The 25,202-nt window shown below is 37.5% G+C and overlaps 1 protein-coding gene across 2 annotated transcripts in view; it reads left to right on the top strand.

Moving 5' to 3' along the window:
- The first annotated feature begins 438 nt into the window (after positions 1-438).
- Positions 439-25,202, top strand: part of EEA1 (early endosome antigen 1) — a 51,816-nt gene continuing 27,052 nt past the window's right edge. For both annotated transcript variants that reach the window (XM_081330408.1, XM_081330407.1), the window contains exons 1-14: positions 439-588; positions 3,160-3,252; positions 8,612-8,739; positions 9,401-9,455; positions 9,568-9,633; positions 10,624-10,663; positions 11,676-11,789; positions 11,880-12,001; positions 14,338-14,493; positions 19,707-19,823; positions 20,443-20,781; positions 22,586-22,735; positions 23,694-23,813; positions 24,735-24,938. In XM_081330408.1, the coding sequence (XP_081186534.1) occupies positions 565-588; positions 3,160-3,252; positions 8,612-8,739; positions 9,401-9,455; positions 9,568-9,633; positions 10,624-10,663; positions 11,676-11,789; positions 11,880-12,001; positions 14,338-14,493; positions 19,707-19,823; positions 20,443-20,781; positions 22,586-22,735; positions 23,694-23,813; positions 24,735-24,938 (1,728 nt within the window). In that variant the 5' untranslated portion in view covers positions 439-564. The remainder of the gene's footprint in view (positions 589-3,159; positions 3,253-8,611; positions 8,740-9,400; positions 9,456-9,567; positions 9,634-10,623; positions 10,664-11,675; positions 11,790-11,879; positions 12,002-14,337; positions 14,494-19,706; positions 19,824-20,442; positions 20,782-22,585; positions 22,736-23,693; positions 23,814-24,734; positions 24,939-25,202) is intronic.

Here is a 25,202-nt window from a genome sequence, read left to right as displayed (position 1 = left end):
ATTTTCAATGGACCCAGAAGAGCTAAACGTCCAGTCTGTGTCCAGTCAAGTCCATGCCTCGAAAGATGCATTTGGCACGTGGCTAAGAGTCACTTGGGGAAACTCTGGAATTGACAGGCGATGAGAAGCTGAGATGAGACACTCTCGCCTTGCAGAAGGGGAGGAAGACGAGGCGACCCTCGCTGTCAGCGGGACTGAGAGCGCCGCCAACACCCGCTCTCTCGCCCGCCCGCCCACCTTCGGCCTCCTAGCTCCTCCGACCAGCCTCAAACGCGCTCCGACGACAGCTCCGCCTCTCTGTCAGACGGCGCGAAGCCCCACCTCCGCCAGTCCCAAGCCGAAGAAAGAAGGGCGGACAGCGCGCCTCCTCCTTCGCGGCTCCGGCCGCCCCTCTCTCCCCGCCCTACTCCTGGCGGCGCCTTTCCCCGCTGTCAAGGAGCGGCGGAACGGGTTGGGCCGGAGCGAGTGGCAGGGCGGGGGAAGCCCGAGATTTGGAGATGGTTCTGGGGAGGCCGCGGTGAGCCTGGAGTCGTCGCTCCCCGGAGGGACGTGACCTCTGCCGCGATGCTGAGGAGGATTTTACAGAGGGTAAGGGGGCAGCGCGAAGGCGCCGGCGGGGTTCCGGGCTCCCAGTTGCAGCGCCCGGGTTGGCTGCCTGGGGCGGTGCGGCACCGCTGCACTTAATTGCAGCCGGCCCAGCACCCGAGTGAGCGCTTTGATGCCCAGCCGCCTGTCTGATTTCCTCAAGGCCTCTGAGGCTGGCCTCTCCCTCTCTTCCCAGCGAGCAGCAGCGCTGGTCTTCCGATTACCCTGTTTTCTGGCCCTGGGCGCCTTCTCTGTTAGGCCTTTTTTTTTTCTTCCTGGCTCTTGGTGGCCGAGGGTGGGAGAGAAGCCTTGAGAGCAAAGAGTCTCTCGGGGACGGGAAGGCGAGACTGGTGTGGCAAGAGAGGCGTGGAGTTGTGGGTTGGAGGGCGGGCGACATTCGGCATCTCATGGGATTGTCCATAAACGGGCTAGAGAGGCGGGCGGGAGAAGTTGTGGGACTCCATCTTGGATAGGGGAAAACGGGGAGAGTGAAAGGAAGATGGGAAGGGACTTTTTTTTGTCTGTGGAGGATGCGGACTTCGAGGGAGCCTCCGGGCTCGGTGCTGTGAGTGTTGCTGAAGGCCTGGCAACGTTAACAGCGGTTGGGCTGTTTCTGTTGAGGGTGTTGGCTGTTCCTTGCCTTTCTAGAGTCACTTGTTTGATGAGACTGGTGGCTTACGGTAAATTAGACAGACACAGCAGATTAGGTGTCTGTACAATTGTAGGCGCTGTTGGACATTTGGTTCACGTAACTTCTGGTATTGTACGTATTTCCTGAGATGGTCCTGTTCAGATAGACATTAACGTTGATGGCAAAATAGAAGTACATGTACCTTTAACAATATGATATATGATATGATATCATCAAGAGAGTAAATGAATTGAAATGGGATGGGCTGTTCACGTAGCAAGAAGAACTGATGGCAGGTGGACCAAGGCAATCATAGAATGGATCCCACTTGATAAAAAGCGTCCATAATAAGAGACCTAAAACAAGATGGATTGACGACATCAACAAGTGTTGCGGTCCAATTGACAAAAGAAAGCTCAGGACCATATTGGTTGGAAACAGTGAGTAAGAGGCCTTCATCTTGCAATGGATATAGAATGGCTAAAATGATGATGGTGAGGAGCATCTGGCATATCAGCTATTCTCCAGGATTTCTCAAATATAATACATAAAAGTTCAAGCCATCAACAAATTCATTTGAGCCTGGAGATGTAAATCTTTTAAAACTAAATATATATTCCTTGATATATTTCTATGACTCAAGTTTCAATACTGTTCTTCCATCCTTTTCTTCATATTTACGTGGTGGAATATACTCTTGTTGAAGGAGGTTTGGTCATATCTTCATAGGACTCTTTATATAGCCATATTGGCCATTTCTGCTGTCCTCCATTTTCTCATTAGACTTATTTACAGTGCTTTTTTTGTAAAAGAAAAAGGTGCCGGAACTCACACATGTCATAAATAAATCTAAATAAATAAATACAACCTGCCTTGCCTACCCTACAAGGTTCCATTCAAAAAAGGTGCCAGAACTCCGTTCTGAGCGTTCTATGAGAAAAAAAGCCCTGCTTATTTATAATTGTACTTTTAGTTTTAAAATCCAACTATTTAGGGTTTCTTTTTCCATTATTTCTTCTGCCATGGAATCTTTGCAGTTATTTTGTTTATTCATTAAACCTTTCTTGAAGACTCAGATACATATTTTACTTTATAGACATTCCTTTACGGACAGGTTACATTCCAAAAGGTTATTCAGAAGTCCAGTTTGTTTATAAGACCTAACAAGCATAAAAATAATAGTACTAGAGTTCTTACATAAGTGTCAGTGAGCGGTATGTGTGCAGATCAGCGAATAGTATGTGAACAGAAGGCAGGGGAAAGTCCCATACATATATGGTGCACTGTAGACTAATCCTTTTGTACCTTCTCCTCACTTCTGGGGCCTAGTTAGGAGTTGTGGATAAGTTTGTTTATGTTGATGAAAGTTCATACAATAATTTGAAAGTTTGTAAGTAGAGTAGTGTCTGTAGTCAGCTTTACTTTCTGTTAATTGATTGTTAAAATATAGACTATATTGTATCTGACAATATATGATAAATCTAGAGGATAGGTGGAAGATCTGAATGTTGAAAAGTGTTTATTTTAAACAAGTTCAATTTTCAGCATATGTATTTAAAAATGCAACTTGGAATATTTAGATAAGCAAGTAGTCAAAGAAAGTTGTTGTCTTAAACCTAAGATTCACACTGTATGGTATATCTGTACATTCACATCACAGTCATACAGAATTATCCTGTAGGAAAATATATGCGAAGAGACGCAGTTATTGGTAGGGGATATTTTTGTTGTATGCCTTCTTTAATTGAAAATTTGCAACTCTGCATTAAGAAAGTTATTTTATTTGGCTTCTTCTATAAGAATTAATTGTCAGTACAATGCTACTTCCTATACTTGTGAATAATCCTAATCATAGAAGTATCCATGGGAGTAAATTTACTGCTGCCAGTAGTCCCCAGAGCAAGACAGCTTGACAGAGATAATATATTTTCTCTTTTTTTCAGACTCCAGGCAGAGTTGGATCTCAGAGCTCTGATTCTGATTCATCCGCAGTCCCTGGAAATGCAGTGGATATCAACAATGAGAGTAGTTCAGAGGTACTATATTGCAAGAATGTATGAATTTATTATTTCAGGATGTAACTCAAGTGGTTTTGTAATCTTACAATATTGCATAAATATTGATTTTTATGGCATTTAATCCTGCATTTGACATATTTACGTTGTAATTAGTTTTTGGTAGATTAAGCCTGAGAACTAGAAGTAGAAGGAATCAAAATGAAATACCGTTTTACATAAGAGATGTCAGAAAATTTTGTATATTTTCAGCATCAAATATATCTGTCTTCTGGTCTGAATGTCTGGAAACTATATAGATTTGCTAGATTAAATAAAATTAAATGGAACATCTGCGCATGATTGCCAAGGTCAATGGCATATATAGCAAAAAATAGAGATACCCATAATGATACATGGAATGATATTCTAGAAGGAAATAATTGCTCTTTAAAATAAATAATCCATTCATAGCAATGTTGCCAAAAACATGTCTGCTTTCCCCTCTTCTTATATCAATAGTGAAAAAATAATATTTTAAGTATTAATCTGCTTCACAAAGGCAGTCACCTCACTTTGAAGTATTAATGTAGTCATGGACTTTGAAAGATTCAGCTTCTTCAGAAGCTATGTCCGATGGTATATTTCTGTTTGCTTGCATAGACATTTCACTAATAGATTAATTAAGAAATTTTAAAAATGTATTCAAAACATTAGGAAACATTAATATTATTTTAAATGGTGGTACTCATTATAAAATATACTGTATTTAGTTTACTTACCATTTTAAATTAATACCTAAAACAACTGTTTCAGAAGGCTTCTTTTGTCCAGTGTGTATAAAATGGGTATTATAGCACTGATAATGTCTGAATAGTACTAGAATGAAAACATTGGGCTAGGAAAAAAAAAAGAACACAGATGCTTTATGAATTGCCTTGTAGTGCTGTGACATTTATTTGCTTATGGGATCCTGTTCCTTTCTGGATGCTTGTGTCAGGCATGAACACACATACCCACCACACACATACAGTTCAAGATAGTTACTTTATTTTCTGTAACAGTTTGATAGGAATCTCCATTTTGGCATGTTGGCCTGGGAAAGACTAGATAAAGGCTCAAAGACATTTGGGAGATCAGACCTTGCTCTCTTGTGTATCTGTATATCTTGTGTATTTGTGTATTGATGCTAATTCCCCATTTGAGACCTCCTGACTGGGTCTGTTGGTCTCCAGTAGCTTGATTTTAAATTTAGCTTTTCTGCAAAGTATCTGTGATAGGAACACATAAGGTGACACTTTCTCTGTCATAGAAAGTGAAAGCTACATTGTGTATAGATCACGGGTCGGCAACCCGCGGCTCCGGAGCCGCCCGGTGCGCATGCACCTCTTCGAACGGGCAGTGGTGCGCGTGCACCTCTCCAGTGGCACCGCCCGTTCCAAGAGGTGCGCGCGTACCTTTTCGAAGGGCGGAGGTGCACGTGCACCTCTCCAAGCCGCCGCCGTCCCGTCCGGAGACCTGCCGCGTTCGTCAAACATGGACGAACGCGGCAGCTGTGCAAACGGGATGGCGGCGGTTTGGAGAGTGCGTGCGCACCTCTCCAAGCCGTCCCGTCCCGTCTGGAGACCTGCCGCGTTTGTCAAACATTGATGAACACGGCAGCTGTGCAAACGGGATGGCGGCGGTTTGGAGAGTGCGCGCGCACCTCTCCAAGCCGTCCCGTCCTGTCCGGAGACCTGCTGCGTTCGTCAAACATTGACGAACACGGCAGCTGTGCAAACGGGATGGCGGCGGTTTGGAGAGGTGCGCGCGCACTCGCCAAACCGCCGCCATCCCCTTTGCACAGCTGCCGCGTTCATCCATGTTTGACGAACGCGGCAGGTCTCCGGATGGCGGCGGCTTGGGAGAGGTGCACACGCACTCTCCAAACCGCTGCCATCCCGTTTGCACAGCTGCCGCGTTCGTCCATGTTTGACGAACGCGGCAGGTCTCCGGACAGTGGCGGCTTGGGAGAGGTGCGCGCGCACTCTCCAAACCGCCGCCATCCCGTTTGCACAGCTGCCGCGTTCATCAATGTTTGACGAACGCGGCAGGTCTCCGGACGGCGGCGGCTTGGGAGAGGTGTGCGCGCACTCTCCAAACCGGCGTCATCCCGTTTGCACAGCTGCCACGTTCGTCCATGTTTGACGAACGCGGCAGGTCTCCGAACGGGACGGCGCGCACCTCTCCAAAGGGGAGACCCGTCGCCGCGCAGGTGCCTCCCATTTTGCGCATGCACCAAATGTTTTTTGCGTATGCGCGTGAGTGGACGCACGCGCACGCACTTTTTGCGGCTCCCACTTTTTTGTTTGTGTGATGGAACCGGTTCTGAGTGGCTCTTTTCCTTTTTCCGGTTGCCGACCCCTGGTATAGATTATAAGCATCTTGTATTATTTCTTGTTCATTGCTATATTATGTAGAATAGGTGTAGCTTTAAAACTTGGCCTTTAAAAATAGAACATAATATTATTTTTTCTTATTTTGTTTATGTAAAACTCAGCTTGAGGTAATAGTTTTCTTCTGACTTACTTGTACTTACATTTTTGTATATCTGTAGTATGAGCAATAGTTTGTGTAATTTATAAAAAACTTTCTTTTTTTCAAATAGCATTTCAAATTTGTGTGAAATTGTTTGAAACAGTACAAAAGAATACAAGCAGATTGTTTGGAAAAAATGTAGCTTGATTTTACTACTGTGCAAGGTAGAACTATTTAAAGTCATACCTGATGGTCTTTATTGTATGGTAAAAGATCCGGTATCTAGCATTAAATGCCTTATTTGATTACTTCTGTCTCATTTTTTTCAATATGCAGAGACTATTAGAGTTTCTATATTATTCATTACTTTACTGTGGAGTGTAAAGTTTGATATTGTTTAGCTCATTATTTCCTATAAGAGTATATAGGATTACAACCTTGATTGTGATTTTCAGTTGTCAAAGAGTGTAAAGCAGGGGTGTCAAACTGCTGGCCCACGGGCCGATTGTACCATGCAGAGGCCATGCCCACCCCAGCTCTGGCAATGCGAAAAAAGTCATGATACATTGTGACACATCATGTGACGCGATGAGTTTTACACCTGTGGTGTAAAGCATTACTTCTATGATCTGGCTTAACCTCCAAGGCGAGAATAACTCAATTTTTGTGTCATTCTGCAAACTTTAAAGCAGGGGTCCTCAAACCCCTGGCCACGGCCAGAACTGGGTTGCGCAAGCCTACCGCTTATACGAAACCATCCCCTCTCCCTCTCCCACTGGGCCGCCAAGCCAGAAAGGGGGGGGGATCACTGTTGTAAAGGCTTTTTTTGGAGACCCTTTCACAATTTCTTTGTCAATGATGTAAGGCAGAGATATTTATTATTAATAATAATATTTTATTATATACACAAAAATGTGAAACCATAGTAGCCAGTTATTTAGCTGGTGTTCGTCTTTGTATACATCAAGTTATTCCCAAGAACTTAAGATAATATAATGAATGAGCATAGTTTATGTGCTGATCTAATCAGCACGGCCATTTGTTAATGACAGAAGTTTTGTCATGCAAAGTTTCTACATGCTGTGCAAGATTTTTGGTATGACATCCAGTTAGCCAATAACCACTGGGAGCCATTACGGCTGGTTTTTATTTTCAAATCTTGATACCTTGTGATTTTTCTCATTTCTTTTTGCCTGCTAATCTCTTATCTCCTAGTATTGCTACATCAGTTATCCACATTTTCTTCTTTTCAACCACAGTTAAATCTGGTGTGCTTTGTATCAAGACTATACTAATTTTATTATTACTTTTATTTTATTTTGTTTTATACAAAACAAAGAGAGCTGTTTGTACTGAAAGCAGCCTAGAGTCCTACTGGTTTGAAACAATGCATAGCTTTAGTACATCTTTTTAGGATATCACAGTTACTCATATCATTCATTAATTCATACTTTTTACCATTTATTTCTTTTACATTATTTTACATAAGTTGCAATCCTTTGCACGCCAAGTAATACCAAATAGTAATAGATCTTGACATCTGCTATCCATACATAGCTTTGGGTAAGACTCATATAATGTTTGTTAATAAGATAAAAAATGTGTATGCTAGGTTAATAGCCATTATTGTATATGCTTTACCTATAAGCATCCTCTCATAATGATAAGGACAGTATCAATCAGTTTGACACATTTTGGCTGGTATGCCACAAATGCAACAATAGCTCATTTTTATTCCATGTATTCAAGTTAGGATCTGTAATCAAAATGTTACATTATAAGCTTATATAAAGGTAGTCCTCAGCTTACAACCACAATTGAGCCCAAATTTTTTGTTGCTAAGTGAAACATTTGTTAAGCGAGTTATGCCCCATTTTATGACTTTTCTTGCCAGAATTGTTAAGTGAATCACTACAGTTATTAAGCTAGTAACACGGTTGTTAAATGAATCTGGATTCCTCAGTGACTTTTCTTGTCAGCAAAACAGGATCAGTTGACACTGGGTCACTGCAACCATCATAAATATGAGTCAGTTGCCAAGTGTATGAATTTTGATCACTTGATCGTGGGGATGCTGCAATGGTTGTAAGTATGAAAAACGGTTTTAAGTCACTTTTTTTCAGTGCCATTATAACTTTGAATGGTCACTAAATGAACTGTTGTAATTTGAGGACTACTGCTACTATTGTTTACATATCATCAAATAACATACACACATATAAACATACACACACATACCTACATATATATTTAGATATATTTTGACATACACTATTGTATGTAAATGTTCCAAAATTTGAAGTATTTAACTGTGATGTTTACCATTGAGTTGAATGGTACTTCAATGAATGAATTGATGTACACTGTCCACTCACTTCCACCTGATGGTGGGAATGACATGGTATCCCAGAAGTTGTTTAATATTATGTCCAGTGATTAATATTTTATTTATTCTGTCTCCAAGCTAGAGTTGTACATGAAATTCAAAATCTAAATCTAAATTATAATTCTGGTTTAAGAGAGCTGTTTTGTACATAATATTAACTAAATGATCAGGCCATGTATACCAGAAAGTTTGTCCATTTGTCCATTAGAATTCTTTATTATTGTACATGCAGATCAAGCCATGTTGTTAGCAACTTTGATGAGTAGTTCAAACCCAATGCTGGCATTTGTTCTTGCAATTAATTACATTACAAAATGAAATAGCATTTAAGGCTTCTCTAAAGAAAATTTAATCACAATTCCTTCTATAATATGGTAGTATTCATTTTCATACACTAAATTAAATTGTTATGATGTTTTCTAATTACCTGTTAATATATACAAGAGCCAACAGTTAAATATTAATATTGTTAAATATTATTATTTGTTTGCGCTTTAGGGATTTATTTGTCCTCTTTGTATGAAATCTCATGGATCAGCTGAAGAACTTTTTAAACACTATGAAGCAGTTCATGATTCTGGTATTGATGCAAGTCATGCAGGAGAATCTAACATGAGTCCCAAAAGGTGCTTATAAATACTGGTTTATTTCTTTTTATTATATATTGAATAATAATTTATTGTAATTTCATTTTAATCAGTGGTTAATCTGAATATTGGATGATATTGTGAAATATATTACCTTGTAATAGAAAAATATATTCAATGAAAATAAGTTTGCTAATACTAAAAGCATTTATCTTTAAACTATATGGTAGATTGAATAGCACCTTGGTTTCGATTTACCTTAGATTTGTCTTATGAAGATAGTTAAACCCTTTTTGTTTTGCTAGGCCTCAGAATTATGTTTTAATTTATAAAAATGAAAGAGGATTAAATATTTTGATGCCACTGAAATATTAATTTCACTAAATTAATTAAATTTAAATTAAAAGTATGGGAATATAAAAGAATGAAACCATGCATCTAAGACCAAGTCTTATTTAATTAGGAAGTAAGTTTCATTAGAGTTATTGTGATTTATCTCTCAGGGAACATGCTTAAGACTATGCTACATATGTCTCAGTTGTTTTAATGTTTGTTTGCTGATTAATATGAGGACAAATTTTTTTTTTAAAATTAATAAAAATATGTTTAAATATATTGAAATAAATTGAATTTAATTGCAGTTATTTTTAAAATATTTAAGTATATATCTTTCCTTCTTTTTAATATGGATTGTATTCAGTGATGACATAACTTTATTGAGGCGAGAAGTTCAAGACCTACAAGCTTCACTTAAGGTTGGAAGAGTGCATTATTTATGTATTCAGCTTTTTATTTCAATTTACAAAGTACACCGTAGTGTTATCAAAATCCCAAGGTTGTACCATTCTTTTAACTGTCTTTCTACAGGAAGAACGATGGTACTCTGAAGAGCTGAAGAAAGAATTAGAAAAAGTTCATGGGCAGAGGCAGCAAGTAATTATTTTAAAATGTTTGAAGCAAGCTTTCCACAAGCAATTTTTTTATCAAACTTGAAATGAATATCATTACCTATTTTGTAAGGCACGTGGCCTGAAGAGTTTTAATTGTGCTAATCTTCTTTGTAAGGGGGTGTGATGGCTCAGTGGTTGAAGACACTGAGCTTGTCAACTGGAAAGCTGGACAGCTCAGGTTTGAAACCTGAATGCTGTGTGATGGGTTGAGCTCCCATTACTTGCCCCAGCTCCTGCCCACCTAGCAGTTTGAAAGCATGCAAATGTGAGTAGATAAATGGGTACCACTTCGGTGGGAAGAGAACAGCGTTCTGTGCACCTTGGCATATAGTCATGTAGGCCACATAACCACAGAAATGCCTTTGGACAACTCTGGCTCCCTTGGCTAAAAAAGAGAGATGAGCACCACCCACTAGAGTCAGACACGACTGGACAGGGGAAATCTTTAACTTTACCTTTAATCTTCTTTGTATTAATTGCTAACACAGTGAATGGAGGATTTTTTTAAAAAAACACCTTTAAAAACAGATTTGTTAATATAAACTGCCATTGGGATGTCATAATGAAAATTGTTTGGTGGGAAAAACACTTGTAATTCATTCCTAGATAAAGCAATTTGCAATACATAAGTGTGATTTATTGCACATGTTTTCATTTATTTTAATGGATTCAGTCTGAAACAGCATTATGAATTATAGCTTCCAACACATGATGAGTCCTTATAGTAATGCTAGTTAATAGAGGATCTAACACTCTTGGTGATGTGCTCAAGTACAGGAATTCTCAATCATAAAACTTGATTTAAGATCTTTATATTTTTATTTTCTACTGTAATTTAGCAAATAGTTACAAACTTGTAACGCAAAGTGAAGACTCATAACCAACCTTCCTTCCTTCCTTCCTTCCTTCCTTCCTTCCTTCCTTCCTTCCTTCCTTCCTTCCTTCCTTCCTTCCTTCCTTCCTTCCTTCCTAGGAATCCAAACCTGATGGTCTGGCAACTGCTGCCTCTACAGGTGACAATTTTTTTTAAATGAAATTATGAAACAGTTGTCCAGAAAAATGATTTCCTTATCTATATCTCATTAAAGAAGTGTTTATCCATAAAATAATTTATTGATTGATTGTAAATACTTCAGTTTGAAATGCAGTCTTTAAATAATGTTGAAGATTCTTTTTTCATGTAGTAATTCATGTAATAATTCTATGTTTTATAAGGAATCTTTTTATTGAGCAAATTTGATCTTAAAGCTTATCTGTTGTAGAAGTTATTTCTAATTGATGTTAAAATAAGGATTTCAGTGACCTTTTTACTGAGTACTAGCATCGCGATTGCTATTTTTATCAGATCAGATAATTGTAAAGCAATTGGTGCATCATAATTAACGTATTGTTGTTTTTCTTAGTGTTTATCCTGTTTGGTTGCGGAGTCCAGTTCTTTTTGTGCTGTGATTGCTACTTCATACAGCAAAGCTATCCATGCATGATGTGACAGGGCTTTTCTTTGTCTTTCTCAGCTGGCTTGCTGCAGAGCCTGATATTGACTATGGCTGAGAAAGAATGATTGACCCAAGGTCGCCCAGCTTTGGTCATTCCCTTTAAAGCCCTACAGAAAGATATATCCGCTAATATCTTGCCAGATTGCCTGATCTGGCAATCTCCCCCTGAGAGACCTGAGGTGTGGATGAGATGCTAGGTCTTCTATATAGTCCCCATTTTGTGGAACAATTCCCCCCTCGGAAGTACCACACGTGCAATCTTCATTTTGCTGTTATTCTGGAAATTAGTTAAATCTGTATTTCAGCGAAGTTTTGACCTCATTCGATTGACACCAATTTTGGCTTCGATTATTATCATTTGATTATTTTGCTAATTTGTTTCCTTTTCCTGAGGGTGGGTTCTAAGTAGTAATAAATACAGGAGGCAGGACAGAATTCAGGAAAATTTTTACAGTATTCATCTTGATTAAAAATATGTGTTTTTATAAAATATTTTAGTTTCACCTAGTAATCATACTTTTTATTTTAGAGTTGGAATCTTTAGAACAGCAGTTAGAAGATAGTCAAGTAGAAAAATTTAATATTAAACAAATGAAAGACTTATTTGAACAGAAAGCAACACAACTGGCCACTGAGATTGTGGGTAAGTTGTCCACTACTTATTGCATAATACAGTGTCGACTTCTTGTTTAAATTGAAGGAAAGCCTTTTTAAAAATCTTTCTCTACAACAGAACTTAAAGCCAAATATGATGAAGAAACAAGTCTTCGAGAACTTGCAGAACAGAAAGTGACTAATTTGACACAAGAGTTACAGAAGCAAAAAGGTGTATGTGAAGATTTAAACACAGAGCTGGTAATTCTTGTGGTCATGTTTTATCATGCCTTGTCTAATTGAAAGGGGATGATTTCTACAGCTTGATCATTTTAATTACAGATCTTTAAAAAAAGTTGATATTTATTTTTATAGTGATTTATTTCTGGTGCAACATAAAGAATCAACTTCTATGCTACAGTAATGGATATGTTTCTTTCCCTTGCTAAGAATAAATACTTTAATTTGAAATATCCTTTGTTTTCCATTCATTGTCATATTTTTCCTTTTTATCGTGGCAATAGTAGTTTGCTGTCACTAGACAATTCTTTATTCATTCTCATTCTTAATTATTGCTATTAGAGTTAATTTGCAATATGTGCATTTTTATAAATTATGCTATTTTTATATTTGTGAACATTTTATAAATTACAAAGTTCATTCCTACTGAGGAAACTATTTTAAAATACAGAAATTAAATATCAGGACCATGTAGAGCAGACATGTCAAACACAAGGCCCGGTGGTTTCATGTGGCCCATGAAGCCATCCTGGAAACAGTGAGGGAACGGCCCCCACTGCCTTGGCCCTGGCCCAGAGACCCTCCTTCTGCCAGAGACCCTCCTGCCCAGGCCCCCATAGGCACCCTTAATGCGAATGATGTAGAGCTGACCATGCCCACCCAGTAGGCCATATGCACTCTAGCCACGCCCACCCTGGCCATACCCACCCGGTCCCTTGAGGGCAACCGCAATGCTGATGCGGCCCTCAATGAAATTGAGTTTGACACCCCTGATGTAGAGATTTACATTCAAAGATTCTTGACAGGATTACAAATATATATTAAATATCCAGAATAAAAGATAAAATGTCCACAGTATATACGATATGTAATTGTTAAGAGTCAACATCAATTTAATGACAAATAAATGATCAAACATGGACTATACATAAAAAACAATCAAAACCATACCAACGTATAAGCTAAAAATGGAGGGGGGAAAATCACCAGATAGCATCATTTTAACTAATTTGAAAAATCAAGTTAAAAAAGCTCTCCAAAGAGGCCTACCTTCAGTTGCTTCCACTGGGGCAAGTCAAACATACAGGAAAAGTGTATGTTCCGTAATACAGTAGATGCTATAGAGCAGGCATGTCAAACTTGTGCTATGTGACATTGCACGATGTTTCATTGTGACGCATCTGTCTCGTGAGCCGGCACTTTGACATGCCTGCTATAGAGTAATGGAAAAATATCTTCTCCTGTCTTAAGTGCTCCTAATTTCACAAGAGTAAATGACTAATTATAACTTTTCCTGGGTTGTAAGTTTTAGACAGGTTAATTCTAATTGCAAGAGATCTTAACCCACATAAGACTTTCTAGATCAAACCAGCACTTTAAATTGAACCTGGAAACCTATTAGTAACCAATCTTGCTTTGCATCACAGTTGTAAAGTGGACAGCTGCTTTTTTGCATCAATGGGAGTTTTTGAATAGTCATTAAAAGAAAGTCCATGTAAAGTACCTTTATAGTTCTCCAGTTTGTGTTGCAATAATACAGGTAGTGATCAGAACATAAATGGCCTTTGCTTTATGTAAGACTGTCATTGGTGCTCCAGTCAAAGCTGGACAAGGAACCGTTTAATTCCATAATGTACTTTGGAGCGCTTATGTATACATAAGAGTAGCTATTGGGAACACTTTTAAATTCAGTGTCTCTTCACTAGTTTGTATAGCAGCTATGGAATTCTAGGAAAAGACGCAACTACTTCATGTTTCTCAATATGTGCTTTGGGCATACTCTTATGGTTTTCAAAAGTTATTGTGTTCTCAATGTCTGCTAACCCTATAATTAATTGATTAATCAACTGTTGAAAATATTTATGTTGAATGTCTCTAAGTAGTTAAAGTGGATTTAGCTACATAGTATTTAAACAAAATAAATTCAAGAAAAATTATTAAATTTGCAGAAAGCTAAGAATTTTTTTTGGAACTACAACAGTAGATGTATTTCAGTTATATTAAGGCATGGGTGTCAAACTCATCACCTCACGTGACGTGTCGCGATGTATCGTGACTTTTTTTGCATTGCCGGAGGCGGGGTAGACGCAGCATCTGTATGATGCAACTGGCCTGTGGGCCGGCAGTTTGACACCCCTGTATTAGAGCATACTGTAACAGCTTTCATAAAATTAAGTAGCTTTAAGACTAGACTTGGAATATGGAAAATATATTTACACACACACACACACACACACACACACACACACACACACACACACACAGAGGTTTTGCACAGTAATTTTATAAACCATGTTGAAAATATAATTTCATTTTGAACTTTGTAGTACTGATATTTATATTGTTGTTTTCTAAAGCTTCAAAGACCTGGGGTAGAAGACGTTGCGGTTCTAAAGAAGGAATTAGTCCAAGTTCAAACATTGATGGATAAGATGACTCTGGAATGTGAGAAAGAATCTGAGAAATTGAAAGATGAGTGCAATCATTTGAGAGCAGAATATACAAATGCAGAGGTAACGAATCTAGTCAAAACATTTGAATATGAGCCATAATTTTATAATTTAATGTGATTATATTAGTAGAAAGCTATATGATTAAAAATTTGAAAGTCATTTAGTGGTGGTAGAATACAACTCTTTTTGCTGCAAGACAATAATTTTTTCCCTTTGGAAATTCTCTAGTTATAACACTGATATACTATAATGATAAATTTGTATTACCTTGGATGTTCTCAAGATCATTTCATTTCATTTCAGTTCTCGTTCACTTTTTTATTGGTTAATTAAACCTCTACCAGTTAGAAGGTGGGATAACGTCATGCTTATAAATAATCTGTCTTAGAATTCACTTATCTTACTCAATTTATGTTTTGTTTTGAAGTTCTGAAGCCATCTATGATAATACTTTGACAAGATCATTGTTGTCAAAATCAATGTCAGCCTAACCTAAGGCCATCCACAAGCTGTAGTCACAACTGTGACAACCCATTATTTGTGTAAATTTTTTTTGATTGCTAACAAAGAATTAAAGGGAGACAGATATGGCCATTTCAAACTCATTTGTTCTCATCAGTCAGCCATACCCTTCTGAGATATTAGATATCTTTAGAAATTTTTAATTCTCAAACATTCAAATGCTTTTTTTTAAAAAAAATTACAGTTATTTCTTAGAAACATCACATATAAGCTGTAATAAGTTCTTGTGTACAGTTTTGTTATAGGTAATGAATATGAAAATATTCAATCTTATTTGTAGTCCTTGGCTTATGACCATTCATACAGTGACCAAAATAATGTAATGCTCAAAAACATGCCTTATCTCACATTTATGACTGTCACAGTATCCTCTTGTCATGTGATCAAATTTTGGATGCTTGCCAATTGTTCCAGCCTCGTGGGTCACGTGTGCCATTTGCAACTTTCCAGCTGCTTTCTGACAAGTAAACTCAACGGGGAAAGCCAGATTTACTTAACTGTGATTAATTTAATGGCCATAGTGACTTGCTTAATGACCACACCAATAAGGTTATAAAATCAGGCACAACCACCTTGTATAGCAATGGAAGTTCTGGTTCCAGTTGTCATAAGTTGAGGACTGTCTATATTGAGTTCAGCAGTGTTTATTCCAGTAACTACATACCTTATTACATTGCATTGTTTCTAAGTGTAACATGATTAAATTATAATCCTGCTTGATATACTTGATTGGGTTGTTAGGCTACATAAAATGCTTAGATAACTCAACCTTCTAGATTTTGAGTTCTGCATACATTGTCTTATTTATTCAGTATTTGTAAAATATTGCTATTCGTGGATGCATCATTAGATTGTGTCTAATTGGTTGTTTCTTTTGGCTTTTTGATTGTACAAAACATGTTTCCTTTAACTGTTCTTGCCAAATAAGCCAAAGTGGTTATATTCACTTACTGTAAACTTTAAAAGCAAATCACTGGGGTTACAAAGCTTACTAAGCCAGAATCAGTCTACATTCTGTTTAAATGCAGTGTGTATACCCAGTCAATTCAATATTAATCTCTTTACTTGGATTAATGGTTCTTAACTGCTTCTCAGCCGTGTCTAAGCATTATATGCTTCCAAACATCTGAGGAAATGGAAACATAGAAGTGGCAAACTGTAGAAATTCTTGATGAAAAAGTTAGAGGATTGGAGCTGCGATAGCCAATTTTCAGATTCTAAGAAAGAAGATTCATCAGAAGCCAGTAAAGGGCATTACTATAAAAAGTGACAGAAAAAGCAACTCTAGGAGGAGGATCGTCAAACAAAGGAACAAGTCAATGGATGAGAATATCTGCAGGAAGCAAGAGAAATCGGACATCGTCTGCATCATTGGAACCATTAAGGATCAATCTGAGTTCTCAGATTCAGGAGGTGAAGAATCTTACCAGACTGAGCCTTAGCTTGCTTCACATGACGAGAAAGACACCTGAAGGGAGACAGCTGTGGGCTGAGTGAGCTGATCTATACAGACTTTGTTAGCAAGTGTTCCGACTCCAGCCCATACAAAGAGAAGATCAAGGAAAGCCAAGTGATTTACTTGAAAGAAGTGTTTCTGTCAATTAATGCAGCTAAGGAACTAGTCCAGTGGATGAGAAACTACGTCCTCTGAAGATAGATGGAAGAGATGGGCATATTTAGCTTTGAAATGAGAGTGGGGAATGTAGTAGCGTTCTTCATGCAGAAGAGTGCCAAGATCATTCTACCATCACTGCAGAGTATAGGATGTGAAATATTGGATTTAAGTTAGCAGGCAGGATAGGTCTGATTAAATGTCAGAAAAAAACCCAATAACAATAAGAGCAATTAGGCCGTTGAAACCATTACCTAAGGTTGGGTTCCCCTTTGCTGTATTTGTTCAAGTAGAAGCTAGGCAGCGTTCTCTAGGAGATGCTATAATTTGAATTCCTGTGGTAAGCAGAAGATGGGAAAGCCCCTTCTACCTCTGATTTTAGGTTTAGTCACTCACAAAGACAAATGTTTTCTGATGGAAAACACAAAGCAACACTTGTATATTTTTCTTCTTTTGATCATAACCCCTTTAATGTAGAATCGGCTGAGAATTGTGATTTTTCTAAATTGGTTTTTAAATCATTGATGTCTGTCCCAATTAAATGTGAATGGTTTATCAGCATCACGCTACTGATTTGAGAGATCCATGAACATTCTGTCTAATGTTGAAATAACATTTATCATTGTTTTCTTTTCCATTCACCCATCATTTTTTTTGGCTGCTTTCTGTGGAGGTCTTTAAATTTGAGGTAATTCTCTAACCTTTACACCTCTTTTCAAAGATAACTACAAGCAAATAGCAAATCAGACAGGAACTAATTTGTGTGTACATATTTACAAGCCACCAATCCTTTTTTTTTTGCACTTATTTTACAAACCATTCTCACAATTAAAATAGCCAGATTTCCAGTGATTTTATGCGATTGGTATCAGTATCCGTATTTTGTCTGTTCTAAATGAATTTGCAACAAAACATTCTGATCTGCTCTTTTTGGATTTAATTGTTTTATTATTTGCTTGGTGGTTTCATGAACCACATCAGGACTCTTTTTTTTTTAAGGGCAAAAAGGAATAGAAATCCCTTAGTAAGTAAATTCTGCAAAATGCTGGATAAATATAGTTCCAGAAAATCAGAAAAAATAGTCTGATCCAAAAGTGCATATCGATTTTCTCATGGCAAGAGATTGTATTTCCCAACTAGCCTTACAGAAATTGCATATGAACAAGCCTGAAGGACAGTAGTTTAAGAAAGGTAGCTTGTGAGAGCAGTTGTAACAGCCTGGCCCTTACATGTCCTTTTAGGTTCATTCTTCCTTAATAAAAGAAGAAACGGAGTTTTGTGCCCCACTCTTTGGTAAGCTCATATGAAATCAAGTTAAATAAGCCACAAAGATCTAGTCTCTTATATTTTATTGAGTCTTTAATGTTTGAAGTTTGTTTTTTAAAATTCCATTTATATCCCGCCCTTCTCCGAAGACTCAGGGCGGCTTACAAGCTTAGCAGTAGCCTTCATTCTATGTATATGCCTGCTTATTAGGGCTTTCACACACACCCCAAGCGGCATTATTACAAAGTCAGCTTAATTGCCCCCAACAATCTGGGTCCTCATTTTACCTATCTCGGAAGGATGGAAGGCTGAGTCAACCTTGAGCCTGGTGGGATGCGAACCTGCACTAATTGCAAGCAGCTGGTGTTACTTAAGTTGTGTCATGGTCAGGAGTGAATTTCTTGTAGAGTGAAGGAATTCACTTTGCACGTTATAATGATAACTCTGTCAGATTTAGAGAAAACTCCCTTTGTTTTTTCTTACTGGTACTTTTCCATTATTGTAGGGCAGTTCATGGGAGTACTGTCAGATGAATTACCTAAATCATGATCTGCCTACTGATCATATTCTTCCCCTGTCCTGCAACCAAACACCAAGTATAATATTTACTTTTAAAATAAAGCTATGCTCATTATGTTCTGATATACTAGCTTTACTCTAATATATTTATTTTATTTAAGCACTCAGAACAACTATAACTTGTTGACTAGTTACCACGATTTCTGAAGGGTGCACAGGAGGGTTTTTTTTTCTGTTTTGATTCACGTATCTTACAAAACTGAATTTTTAATAAATGCTACATTCACTCACATATAACGCTTTGTGCATAAAGTGCAGCTTTAAATGCCTCTACTTGTTTCTCCAAGCCTTATTTTCAGAACTCATGAAAAAGTAACATTTAAAGATAAGAATAGATGGAAAGGAACAGTAAGAGGATGCAGGTTCCAGTTCTTAGGTCCTAGTGAATTTATTCTATAACAATGAGTATCTAAAGTAAAAAGATGTACAAAATAATGAGATTAGTTTATACCAAATACAAGGAAATCCCCTATTATCATTAAGAAATACAGTACAGGTAGTCCTCAACTAACCACACTTCGTTTAGTGACTATTCGAAGTTACAAAGTGACTTATGACCATTTTTCACACCTATGACCGTTGCAGCAACCCCAGGGTGGCTCAGGATTTCTGGTAGTTGAAGTCCATGAGTCATAAAAGAGCCGAGGTTGCCTACCCCTGTCCTATACCATTCCAGACTTACTTTGGGTTTGATGGGATGGATACACGTGATCACAGAATACCAGAACAGAATTAACAAGAGTTGGAAGGGACCCTGAAAGTTCTCTAAGAGAACAGGTGGCTTGTTTTTATAAAGAAAATACTATTAACAAGAGTCATGAAATGTTTGATAACAAATAATGTTTCAGAATTATGTCATAATTAGGATCAGGAAAATTACTGGTAGAAATTGTCTGATGGCATCCACTATATTTTTCCTGCCATTCTGAGTTGAAATAGAGGAAAGGAAACCCTTCAGTTCTGAATCTGACAAGAATACAAGTAACTGATCCTTAGGCATAATGTTAAAATTGCATTGTTTGTGTAGCTTTTCTTAGTGATAGCATAAACAACGCAGGAATCATGGTTTTGTGATCCAATCGTAATATTATTCCTTCTTTTTTTACTAGTAATATTTGAAGAATTTATATAAAACAATGTTTCCGTATATACTTTGTATAATATACAGTTAAATAACTTTAATTTTTTTGAAGACACATTAAATTTTGTTGTGGATGTCTATAATTATTTTATGGGAATATATTCCTGTTGAATTAAAAGTATAAATCAATTTTTTTTCATCCTCCCCCTATAGGCTACCATTAATAAGTTAAATGCTGAACTTGCTAAAGGACCACAGGAAGTTGCTACGTATGTACACGAGATCCAGAAACTTCAAACTTCAGTTAATGAATTTGCACAGAAAAATCAGGTAAAAGTTATTATTTGTGTTTTGAAAGCTATAGATTGATGTTCTTGTTCAGTTCTAAAGGTAAAGTATTATTAGTTAAACAAATCATGAAGCCTCTGAGATTACTTATTAAGGTTATTGACTTATACCTCTTCTAACATGACAAAATTAAGCCAAGATCTTGGATTTGGTCTCATGTATTTTGAAAAAAAATAGTCATGAGATGCTAGCCCTTTAGGAACCTTGGATTGATATGAAATACTATTTTATTAGATCATGCAGTATTTTTCAGTTGATCCTAATGCAGCAGTTATCATACTTTCTATTCTTACAGCATTTATATACTTATATATACTTGCAAACACATACTCTTTTGTGGCTGCAACTGAGTTTACAAGCAACAGGAAAAGTGGGATTGCATCTTCTCAGTTTAGGGTCCTTGATAGTATAGTAGAATAATAATAAAAATCCAAACTCAGAATATTGTTTTATGACCAAAAAATAATAATGGAAAGCTACATTTTGGGTCCCTCAGTAGTGCATGTTTTTATATTAAAATAATTTTTTACTTTTATTCAGCTATTATTTTATTTAAAATTAATGGAATATAATCTCAGTTGTATCCATAACTCAATTTTAGAGTCTAGTGGAAAAATTAAAAAAGAAAGAATTGGAATATATTCTGTTAGAAGAAAGACAAAATGAAGAATCACTGGGTAAAAGAAATCTGCAGGCAACTCTTAATCAAAAGGAATTGGACTGTCAACAACTTCAGGCAAGACTCTCTGCATCTGAGGACTCATTACAGAGATCGCAGAAAGAATTGTCTGAAAAGGGAGAAGCAAGTCAAAAACTTAAGGAAGAATTGTCAGAAGCTGAAGCCAGAAACCAGCATCTTAAGGCAGAATACAAGCAGTTACAACAACAAAGGGAAGAAAAAGAACAGCGAAGCCTACTTCTTCAAAATGAGCTCAATCAGGTAAAACTTAAGTTTATCCATTCTTAAGCAAATAAATTATAAAACCTGACTTCACTTGTTGACCAAGAATTCCTATACCGTTTTTCATAGTTTAAAGGTAAAGGTATAGGTTCCCCCGCACATGCGTGCTAGTCATTTCCAACAAGAGCCAGTGCTTGTCCGAGGATGTCTCCGTGGTCATGTGGCCGGCATGACTAGACGCCAAAGGCGCATGGAACGCTGTTACCTTCCCACCGTAGTGGTCCCTATTTTTCTACTTGCATTTTTACGTGCTTTCGAACTGCTAGGTTGGCAGAAGCTGGGACAAGTAACAGGCGCTCACTCTGTTATGCGGCACTTGGGATTTGACCCGCCAAACTGCCAACCATCTGATCGACAAGCTCAGCGTCCTAACCCACTGAGCCACCGCGTCTCTTCTTTTCATAGTTCATAGCACTAAAACTTTTTTTAAACAACCAACTACAGCATACAAATACCTTCTCTAAACCATTGTTTTAAATTAATGACATAACTCAAACCGTCTTAGAACCTTGGTATCATACAAAACTTATCCTGAAAGTAGCATTTAGCTTAAGCAGATCAAGAAACACTTTTTCTCCCTTCTGCTTCTACATTTGATTTCAAAGACACTTTACCTGCAATAAACCAGAACATTACTTTATGACTAAAATTATTCTGCCAATTAGCAATTAACTTTTTCCCTGCCTGTGGAGTTTTCTGCTATGTTAGTTTTTGCCTGATTTAAGCTATATTAAAGTGTACATTGATCCCCCTTAAAGTTAAGCAAGAACATTATTCACTATTAGCTGGTAGTACCTTGTGGCCAGCAGAATCAACTTAGGTCTTTCCCAGATCTATTTCTCCCTCTGATAAGTTAGACATGCCTTGAATCCTTGTCCTTTTCCATCTTCAGTGATCCATCATTTTAGAACCTGTAGTGGTCTTCACTCCACATTGGAATTTTCGGCTCTTTCAGTAGCCAAAACTGTATAAACCCAGCAATTAGTTTGCTAGCTAGCTGCTTTTCCCTCTCTCCAAAACCCTTAATCTTTTCCTCCTAGCCTTTCAGGTAATGTTCATCTCTTCCCTTCCATACCCTGTGAGAGCTCTACATGAAAAGCTTTTATTTTCTCCAGTTTAGTGCTTTTCCAGCTGAATTAATCAAGCTCCACATACAGTTTGTATGTTTTGGGTGATCTCGTGATAGAATAGCAGACTGTGTTTACTTGCTCCCCTATTCTCAGTGTAGTTATATGCATGTTTAACTTGCTTGTTTGAAGAAAACAGACTGTACTGTGGTTTGAAGTCAGTTAAGACAATCTAGTCATATAAATGTATTATAATAAATATACATATTGGTTTTATACAAATAACATAGAGCCAATATATAGTGGTTAAGGTCCTGGACCATCCAGGTTTAAGTTTACTCTTGGGCATGAAAGCTAGCTGTGTGAGTTTGGTCCAGTTATTCTTTCTTAGCCTAGACTGGGAAATGGAAAAAACATCTGTCTACCTATCTGGACTAGACCAGTGGACCTTAATGATTATCTGCAATCATTAGGGAAGAGACTTTTATTTTGCAGTGGATTGATTTGGGAAAACAAAATATAAGGCTGCTCCCATTATTTGAGGTGCAGCCTACTTGTGATTGGAAGGGAAGCGTGAACTGAATCATCCTGGTGTGTGGCTGTCTACTTTAGGACTGAATGTGTTGATAGCATTTGTATGCAAGCACAGTAGTTTTTTTTAAAAAAATCCCAAAGCATGGCACGTTCATCAGAATGAGACCTGTTTTCATTTCCAGTTACACAATAAGCTTCTGGAAACAGAACATCAACTTGGGGAAGCACAGGGCCGACTAAAAGAGCAGAGGCAGCTATCTAGTGAAAAGCTGATGGAGAAGGAACAGCAAGTGGCTGACATTCAGTTAAAACTTTCACGTGCTGAAGAGCAGGTAAGAATTACATGCAGAACATAATTTTGATCGAATTGAATTTGTTTTTGGTAATCAGTAACCAGAAAAATCCCATCTTGCATGCTGTTTTTTCCCCCTTTGCTTGCTTTAATTGAATGTACCTTCCAAAATTCCTTAATCCTTCATTAAGCATAATGGATCAGAGTAGTCATCATTATCCTAGGAGTACTTAATGTCTGTTTCTCAAGATTTTTTCAGGGTTGGGTCCAACCTTTGCCTGGCTATAACTGAGTATGTGTAAGAATTATAAAGATTATTGTTATTGTTGTCTAATTAATGATTGGTATCTAAAAATTATAGTTTTCTCAGAACATTTGATAATGAGAAACAACAGAACTTCATTTTTATACATCTTTCCTAATGAAAAATGCCTAATGTAATATAGGAAATAATCACCTACTGTTATAATGAGCCTTGGTGGAGCAGAGGGCTGATGCCTCCTTAAGTAACACCAGCTGCCTGCAATTAGTGCAGGTTCGCATCCCACCAGGCTCAAGGTTGACTCAGCCTTCCATCCTTCCGAGGTAGGTAAAATGAGGACCCAGATTGTTGGGGGCAATTAAGCTGAATTTGTAATAATGCCGCTTGGGGGTGTGTGTGTGTGAAAGCCCTAACAAGCAGGCATATACATAGAATGAAGGCTACTGCTAAGCTTGTAAGCCGCCCTGAGTCTTCGGAGAAGGGCGGGATATAAATGGAATTAAAATAAAAAAATAATAATGTTATAACATTTTGATTTTGTTGGAAAAGTTGTTCAAGTGACTGATTATTTTTTTTAAAAAAAACTACTTGTAGGACAAATATATCACATGACTTCTAATTTAATAAAAAGGCATCTGATGTAAAATACTTCAGTATTAGAGTAAATTATAAACTATTAAACTACTAAATTGTGCTTGTCAGTTTTCAGTCAACAGTCTGTGACTATTTTTCTAAGCTAAAGGAAAAAGCGGCAAATACAACTGAATTACAACATCAATTAGACAAAATGAAGCAGCAGCATCAAGAGCAGCAGAATCTCCAGCAAAGTACGACAGCAAAACTTCGAGAAGCCCAGGTAAGAGAATTTTGCTGCTGAGAAAAAAGCCCTACATATTGCTAGTGTGCTATAGCAGAGTTTCCCAAGCTTTTCACCTTGCAGATCAGCAGGGAGGGGAGAGGGGATGGTTCCGCATGAGTGGCGGACAAGTACACACGTGCGCGCAGTTCCATTTGAGTGAGTGTTGGGCGCGCCTGCCCGCCACTTGTGCATATTGAGTGCCCACATGCGCTTGTTCGCTACTTGCGCAAGTAGGGATGTGCACATGTGCCCACCACTCCCACTCCCCAATTCCAAAAGGCTCAAGACCGGTAATGGGCTGTGGCCAGGGAGTTGGGGAGCCCTGTGCCACAAGAAGAAATATTTTTGTTGAAATGCAGCTTATAGTTACTACTACAAGATAAGGAGCTTGGTAGACTCAAGTTCTGATGATTTATAAATGGACTGTTATGCTATTGTTTTAATGGCATGACATATCAAGTGGCTCAGAATTTGGCATATTTTTGTTTGGAAGCATTGTTATTGGCGACTGCATTTCTGAAGCTCATTTCAAAGTAGGAATTGACCTTCAAATCTATATCTTTCATAATATGTAGCACTTTATCATTGATATTTGATAGTAACGATTTGTGGCAGATACCATTAATTCATTGGTATAGGCTATAGAGATATATCATTTCTTTTTCTTTTTCTTCTCCCTGTTTTTTCTGAAAAATGAATAAAACCCTTTATATTTTAAACAAACTAATTTTCTCTTGTATGTTCTACGTTCCAAACATTTTATTGTGATTGTACTTTTTAACTTTCATGATTCAGCTTTCTGTTTAATTACATGAAGAATAAAAATGGCTTCAAGTTGCTTTTGTTAAAAAGGGGGCCAGGAGCTCTTAAATATAGTGTTCCTAGATAAATGTAGCTATTGTATTCTTCCTTTCCAAGAATGATTTAGAGCAAGTTCTACGTCAGATTGGTGATAAAGATCAAAAAATCCAAAACCTTGAAGCCCTGCTACAAAAGAGTAAGGAGACTATTTCTCTGCTAGAAAAAGAAAGGGAAGACTTGTATGCAAAAATTCAAGCTGGTGAAGGAGAAACAGCAGTTCTAAATCAGTTACAGGAGAAGAACCATGCTTTGCAGGAACAGGTAAGAAGTTTTCAAAGTAAAAATTCCAAATTTGTTAGATGACAGTATTTTAAAAGTGACATATCTTGTTACTTGATGGTTCATGTCGTTGCCTAAAGTCCCTATTACAGGTAGTCCTCGACTTATAACCACAATTGAGCCCAGAATTTATGTTGCTAATTGAGAAATTTGTTAAGTGAGTTTTCCCCATTTTATGACTTTTCTTGCTGCATTTATTAAATGAACCACTGCAGTTGTTAAATTAGTATCACGGTTGTTGAGTGA

Source organism: Vipera berus (assembly GCF_964194415.1).
Source record: "Vipera berus genome assembly, chromosome: 6".
Taxonomy (NCBI): Eukaryota; Metazoa; Chordata; class Lepidosauria; order Squamata; family Viperidae; genus Vipera; species Vipera berus.
Note: the sequence above shows the minus strand (reverse complement) of the source record. Positions and strands in the feature narration are given on the sequence as shown.